Raw genomic sequence first — 7,268 nt, forward strand, 5'->3', positions numbered from 1 at the left:
TCATTTGAGCCCAGTTTTCTCTCCTGCCTAGGGCAGGGGGTCGGACTAAAAGATCTACAAGGTCCCTTCCGATCCTACATCTATGAATCTATGAAAAGCTTAACCTTTTATTGAATTAATTTCAATATGCTATTCGCTGATTCTTTTAGCTGTTAACTCCTGATGTTGACACTTGAGAGATTTACAGTCCTAACCTATATGCACTTTACAGACCACTCAATCACTTTATCAAATCTGGTCAAGATATCACTTCCTAAGAGGTTAGGACTCTCTCCCCTGTCAAACAGGAGTCCTTCAACCCAAACCATTATTACTACATTGGGATGTTTTTTGCATGAATACTTTATTCTAGATCCTACCCAAATTTCTCTTGCAAAATGTCACTTATACAAAAGTATAATGTAATCTTGTACTTTAATGCTGAACAGTGAAATTATATAAAACTTTAATGGGATTCCAATAATCAAGGGTTACTTGCATGTGCCCCAACACCTCGTGCTGGCAAGAATTTTTCCTGCCATTGAATAGTGTTTTTGACTGATTTGTAAACCCCCAAAATATTTACAACAATGAAAAAGATGCATCAATAACTTGAAATAGCTTATTTCTTGTCATCTGATATCTGAATATATTCCTTGAGGTAAAACAGAACCTGTGGCTAATATTTAGCAAGCGTTCTTGTAGTTAAATAGCTTAGATCTTTTTGCACTCTCCAAGCAGCTCAGCCTGTCAACAGTGCGCTATGACCTCCCCTTTTTGGGCACGTCTAGATGTTTGGTTCCCTGGGAACAAGTAGCAGTGGTGCATCTTGCCCCGGGGGTAGTAGGGGAGCCTGGGGACAGCACTGTGCTGGCCCTAGTAGCCTTACCTGGAGTCCTGAAGGCTCCCCAGCGCTGCAGCCGCAGCAATCCTGCTAGGCGGAGGCTGGCCGGCTCTGCTTTTCAGAAGCACGCGCTGCCCGAGTGTGTACTGCTCCATTTTTGGGGTTTTGTGTCCCTCACAGGTTGTTTTTTGACCTCTTGCATAGTACAGTAGGAGGGGGATGCCTGCATCGTATGCAGCCCAGGAGGCCTGTGGCACACCCTAGTGCAGCCTGTGGATGTGTAACCCTTGCTGGTGCCTGCTGCAGGATATTTGGTCCCTGGATACTTAGAAGTTGGAAAGTCCTGCTCTATAGCTTATCATCCTGTCTACTAAATGAATCAATAAGACTTAAACCTCCAAAGCTGTCAATTGGCATCTTTCATTATTACCAATAAAACTTGCACATAACTTGAATGTTATACTTCCTATAGTTTCAAACAGGTAACAGGCAGTGATTTACAACTTAACAAATAATAGCATGTTTGGTCAATTACTTTACAGGACACGGATGTAGGGATGCTATTCCTCCTTTATTTTGACTATCACCGTTTCAACACCGACAATAATTTCCACATTGATGGAAATAATCCTTTCCCTAAATATATCAAGGCACTCATTCTAGCACTTTGAAGATAAGTCATACTGACAAAAGTTAAATGCAAGAAAAAGGCTAAGTACAGACATTCCAAAAGCCCAAGCCTGAATTGATTCACTCTTTGCAGGTCAGTCTAACCTGTGTAGATTGAACTGAGAAGCAAGGGAATAGACATTCACTTTTGATTTTGGAAATGCAGACACATGCCTGCAGTGGCTCAGGCTAGAAGCCAGGGGGCTAAAGCAAGCCCTCCCTTTCCTTAGGCAGTGGCTGAAAGGCTGGAGGGTGGGGGGCGGGCGGGACTAGGGTGGCAAGGCCCCTGCAGGCCATTGAGTATGGCTGGGGAGGGGTTAAAGATGATAAACCTGGACAGTATTGCCAACCCTCATGATTTTTGGTGGTGTTCTTGAAGTCTACACTTTGGGAATGTGAAAAACTTACAGAGGTAAGTCTGTGGGGGACGGGGAGGGGACTGGGGCTGGGGCAGGCCCTGCACAGCCTGGGCAAGGCGGGGCATGGGACGGAGCTGCAAGTGGCTTGTCCAGGGGGCATGGGGAGGAAATGGTGGTTCCCATTGCTGCACATGCCCCAGGAGGCAGGGGTGGGGATGTGCCTCCTGATCTGCATATCAATACCACAGCTGTAATTATGGCATCCTCTGCTGTCTCTGTCTTGCCTGTGCTCCTACCTATTGCACCAAGCACAAGATTTAATTTTTACTGAACAAGTTAATAACTTCCCATTTGTAGACAACACTTTGAAGCAGGTTAAATGCCTTTTACATTGCTGTTTGCACATTTGGTGGCATATTCCACATTAATTCCAGCCGCTGTAGCACTTTTTGTGGAATAATGTGCCTTAAATTACTTTGGGATGCAGCAAACGACTTTGGGGCACTGCAAAGTAAAACATCTCTGAGGAGTTTTAGTTTCTAAACCCTACAGCCATGGAGGGAAGCACTGGGCCCCATGCAACTTGGGGGCTCTGCAGGCAGCCCAGCAGCAGCCCAGGAAGGCAGGCTCCACAGAAGGGGAAAAAAAAGCCTGATCTTTTATTTATTTTTTTCCCCCACTGGAGCCTGCCTGCCTGAGCTGTGCGGGGGCCCGGTGCTTCCCTCCACAGCTGTAGTGCCCCCTGGGACTACCTGGGCTGGGTATTTTGCAGGAGGGTGCTGCCTGGGGGGTGCTGCCAACGCTGTGGAGGGAAAAACCAGTTTCCCCCCTGCAGCTCAGGGACTGCTCTGCCCGCCAGCAGCTCACTCTCCTCTCCCTGCCGCTGGAGAGGCAGGTAAGGATCAGACTCTGACACAGGTGTACATGACATAGGGATTTACTTTGCCCTAAATTGAAGCGGTGTTTTTAAAAAATAATACCGCTTCAATGTAGGGAGAATTAAACCCACGTGCCACATATAAACTGCCCTTTATGAGCAAAGATTGCCTTCACTGACACATGATCATGAAGGATCTGTAACCTTTTCGCTAATGTGCACATAATATTAAATAACTGGCTGGCTCTATAATAGTGAAGCATTGGCTTTCCTATAAAGCAATGGTGCTCAACCTTGTGGCCCCATGGGCCAGCTAGGTGGTGTGTGGGGTCAGTCCATGGGCCAGATCAGTCCCTGCATAGCCTCCACCTGCCCCTGCATGCCCAAATTGGCATAATATATATACCAATAATGCTACCTATACACGTGCCTACAATGCTGCTACTACTCCCCCACTGCCAAATTTTTGGGCCCATGAGGAGTCCCGTGGGTCAGATGACATTGCTCCAGAGGCCATATTTGGCCCCTGGGCTGAGAATTGTAGGTCACTCCTTGAGGCACAACACTAAATGCGAAGCAGTTGTCGCCTCTGAGTGGCAAACAGTGTGTTCTCTGAAGGGTCCTTGAACCCTATGAATTGTCACTACCTAATGAAGTTGTTTTAAAATAAAGGGATGGAGATCCAAAGGCTCACGTCCTTTTGCTCTTAAAGCAAGTGCTCTTCCAGCTACCTGTGTGTGTGGCCTTTAGACACTTTACGTCAAAATGATTGAGGTTACCATGCCATGTTGAGGGAAAACTGTCTTGCCCTCAAAAGAGAGAGCAGAGGAATGGAAAGGAGAAGAATCCCAGCCTACTGTCTCATACAGAAAGCCCCACATCTTCTGCAGCCTGGTCTGTAGTTCAAAAATTGCAGTCCTTGGGCATTTTTCATACGCTCCAGGGCTGGGATGCTTTAATTAAAGCGCCTCTGACATCCCCATACTTCAAAATGGCAGGGAGGTGCTTTAACTAAAGCTCATTGAAGGAGCTGTAGCTAAAGTACTCCCACCCCCCCACTCCCATTTTGGAGCACAGGGATGCTGATGCACAAGACTGTTGGAGGTGCACTAATTACCATGCTCCAGCAGCCGGATTAATTGAGTCTGCCTCCACTACAGGCAGTCCTTGGACTTAAGAAGCGGTTTTCAGGAACCAATTGTGTCATAAGTCAAAACACTGCAACTTAGAACCGATTTTCCCATAGGATTGGTTTCTGAACCAAGGCCTGAGGCCCTATTTTCACCAAAAATAACCCAGAATGTTGTACGCAATCAATTATGGATGAGTAGTATACCTACATTAATGTATGTATATTTTAAATAACAATCATACTGATTTGGAAGGACTGCTTTGAGATGACTTTGCTGGACTTTTTGAAGGGCTCTTGGCTGCAGCTTTTTCTGGAGTCTTGTCTGCTTTCTTAGTGTCCAAGGAAGTTTGGACAGATGTTCACCAGGGAGACAGGTGATGCAGCAAATGTTCGCTGGCGTGGCGCTGCATCAGATCAAGTGTTGTAAAGTTGAAACTGACATCAGAAAGTCAAAACAAGGTGTCAATTTGTAAGTGTCCTCACTACCATTCGCTGCAACTCAAGATGTTCTAAGTCGAAGCTTGTCTGTATTGTACTTACAGCGCAGGGGATCAGTCTCCCCCATACACCTCAAGCCGCGTCCCTGAGCAGTAACAGCACCAAGCCCGTGGGGGTACTGCCGCCAGGGGCACAAGCCCCTGCCAAGGGCATGTTAATTAGCCCTGTCCTATCCCCGCCCCGAGTCCAGACAGGCAGCCTGTAGCGGGACAAAGGAGAGCGGGGACCCCCTTAAGCACACCTTGCCAGGAGCTCACGGCAAGGCCCAGCAGCGGCTGCCCGCGCGAGGCCGACCCAGTCCGCCGCCGCCTGCAGAGGGGGCCCGGGTGAATTGGCGGGAGGGGCGGGGCGAGGGCCCGGCTCCCCTCCGCCCCGCCCCGCCCCGCCCCGCTCCATTGGCTACCCGTCGTCACGTGCTTGGGGAGCAGACGAGAGGCGCTGGGGCAGCTGTGCTAGTTCTCTCAGTCGGAGCTGCGGGGTGGTAGGTGTGCGGGGCGTCTGTGGTTTTGTGTCGTGTGGCTGCGCGGCCCGTCCACGTTCACGTCCCAGGCTTCTGCGGAGCCGGGCAGCAGTCGGGGAGCTCGGCGCTCCTCACGCTGGCGGGGGGTGGGGGAGCCGGCTGAGGGGGTCGCTCCTGGTCAGCGTTGTTATGGCACCGCCTGTCGCTAAAGGGGGCGGCGTCAGCTGCCACCTCGAGGTCTCATCGCTCGGCCTGAGGGCCCTTCTCTGCGCGTCCGGGGCGGGCCCGATTTCGCCACGGGAAGCACGCCCTGGAGCGCCCCTCCCCCCAGCGAGCCGTGATGGGCCTGGTCCTGCCCTGCTACCAGTAAAGATTCAGACGCCCGGTTACACTTCGGCTCCACAGCTGTAATCTTGGGGTGGGGCTGGAAGTTTAAAGAATGTACCTGAGTCCTTTCCCAGCTGTGTTTCTGGATTGGTAAACAGGCAGCACAAAGAGCAGTTCACTCCGATTTAAAATTATTGGGAAGTGATTGGTTGCTAAAGGAAAAGATGTTTGACTCTGTTATGGTCTGTTAAATGCTGCTTCTCGACAGGCCAGAGCTCCCTGTTGCAGCTATAACAAATGTCAGGGAAGAAACATGGACTGGCAGGGACATGAGAAGTCACAGCTACTTAACCTTGAAATACTTGGTAAAATTGTGGTTGTGTTCCTCTTCTTTCATATCAGCAGTTCAGTTGGAACTAGTAAGGCCGCTTGCACGAACAAAGACTGCCTGTGTGATCTGGATCCTGAGAAACAGAACATCTGTGACCAGAGTTAGTTGTATTGGGCACCTGCACACGTGCATGGAGCCTGCCCTGATGCTTTGCATGGGAGCAGACTCAATTAATTGAGACTACTGGAGCAAGGAAATCAACATGCTCCAGCAGACTCTGGCATCACTTGTATCAGTATCCCTGTGCTGAAAAAATGGTGATGGGGAGCTTTAAAGCTCATTCAGCCAGTTTTAGTTCCGAATGCCCTGCCACCATTTTTCAGCACGGGATGCTAATGCACATGATGCTGCAGGCATGTTAATTAGCACAGCTGTCAGAGCTTTGCTAATTAAAGCTCCCCCCACACCTCCCAGAGCACATGTATAAATGCCTACATGGTGCCTACAAATGAGTGTGGGGGCTGCTCCAATGTACTGGAATTTCAGTGTATTGGAGTACTCGATTAACCAAGTCTGCTGAAGCCTGGCAATTGCTACACTCCGGCAGCCTCCTGTGTCTCCTGTATCAGTGTCCCCATGCTTAAAAATGGTGGTGGTGGCCCTTGAACTAAAGCTCATTGGACGACGATAGATCATTTTTAAGCGTGGGGATGCTGATACAGGCAGCTCTTAGGAAATCAAAATCTAGTCATTTATGACTTGATCCATGTATTTGCTTTAATCCTGATGTCAAAAGAAGTGTTGCTTGGATTAAGTAAGATTTAGTGATGTTTTTGAACTGCATCTTGTATCTGGCAACTTTGGACTTTACATACACAAATCTCTGTGTTCTTGGCCAGTAATTCTAACCAAATGGCATAATGGGATAAACTGATACCGTTGAAAACATATGAATGATTTATTTTCTTAAAGTGAAAATAACAGTTATTTAGACAAACGGGGAGATTAATTTGATGTGGGAATAAGTTATATACTTGACGCTAAACCAGTATTTTTATTTACTTATTTATTTAATTACACTTGTGGATATTTTTTTTAGTGATACAAGATGCACCTTCCTTTGGTACTGTGCACAGCTCTGCTGATAGGAAGTGGCAGTGCTCAGGATGATGATTGGATTGACCCCACAGATATGCTCAATTACGATGCAGCTTCAATGAGCATGCGAAGACCTAACAAGGCAAGTGCAAAAAAGGGAAAAAATGTGTGTGCGTAAAACAATAAACATGTTGAAAGAATAAAGTTAGGAAATGAAAAATTAAAGTTTTCTCTAGAATCTTAACTTTTCCTCTTTGTATGAAATTTCATCTTCATACAGTCTTCAATTACATGTTCATATTCTATTTTTATCCTGGACCCCTACCTCATTCTAAGCTCAAAATGGACCTTCCCTGTGGTTGAATCAGGGCTGTATGGTGTAAAAACCTGTTTTGCGTTGGGCCTTTCCTTTATTATTTTGCAGAAGGTGGAAGTCATAGAGTGAATGTGAGGCATAGTCTCATGGTTAAAGTAGTTGAATTGTATCCTGGAGAGCTGCCTTCTAAGCCTCTCTCTCCCAGAGCATCCCTAGGTGATATAGACCTGGGGTGGCCAACCTGTGCCATGTGTGCCCTAAAGTGACATGGGCAGCCTCTGTGTGTATGAGATGGGGAGGAGACAGCACAGTGTCACATACAGCATGGAGCAGAAAGCAATGCGTCGGATCTAGCAGGGAGTACAGGGGAATGAGCAG

General features: G+C 47.7%; 1 protein-coding gene across 3 annotated transcripts in view; it reads left to right on the plus strand.

Moving 5' to 3' along the window:
- The first annotated feature begins 4,764 nt into the window (after nucleotides 1–4,764).
- CLCC1 (chloride channel CLIC like 1) overlaps nucleotides 4,765–7,268 on the plus strand; it is a 28,816-nt gene continuing 26,312 nt past the window's right edge. Inside the window, exons 1-2 of one of the 3 annotated variants that reach the window (XM_019502070.1) lie at nucleotides 4,765–4,839; nucleotides 6,576–6,716. In XM_019502070.1, coding sequence (XP_019357615.1) covers nucleotides 6,585–6,716 — 132 coding nt within the window. In that variant the 5' untranslated portion in view covers nucleotides 4,765–4,839; nucleotides 6,576–6,584. Of the gene's footprint in view, nucleotides 4,844–5,321; nucleotides 5,637–6,575; nucleotides 6,717–7,268 lie in introns of those variants that run through there. The other 2 variants (XM_019502068.1, XM_019502069.1) reach the window with 2 other exon arrangements.

Source organism: Gavialis gangeticus, unplaced genomic scaffold, assembly GCF_001723915.1.
Source record: "Gavialis gangeticus isolate Ggan-Ray unplaced genomic scaffold, GavGan_comp1, whole genome shotgun sequence".
NCBI classification, from domain to species: Eukaryota; Metazoa; Chordata; order Crocodylia; family Gavialidae; genus Gavialis; species Gavialis gangeticus.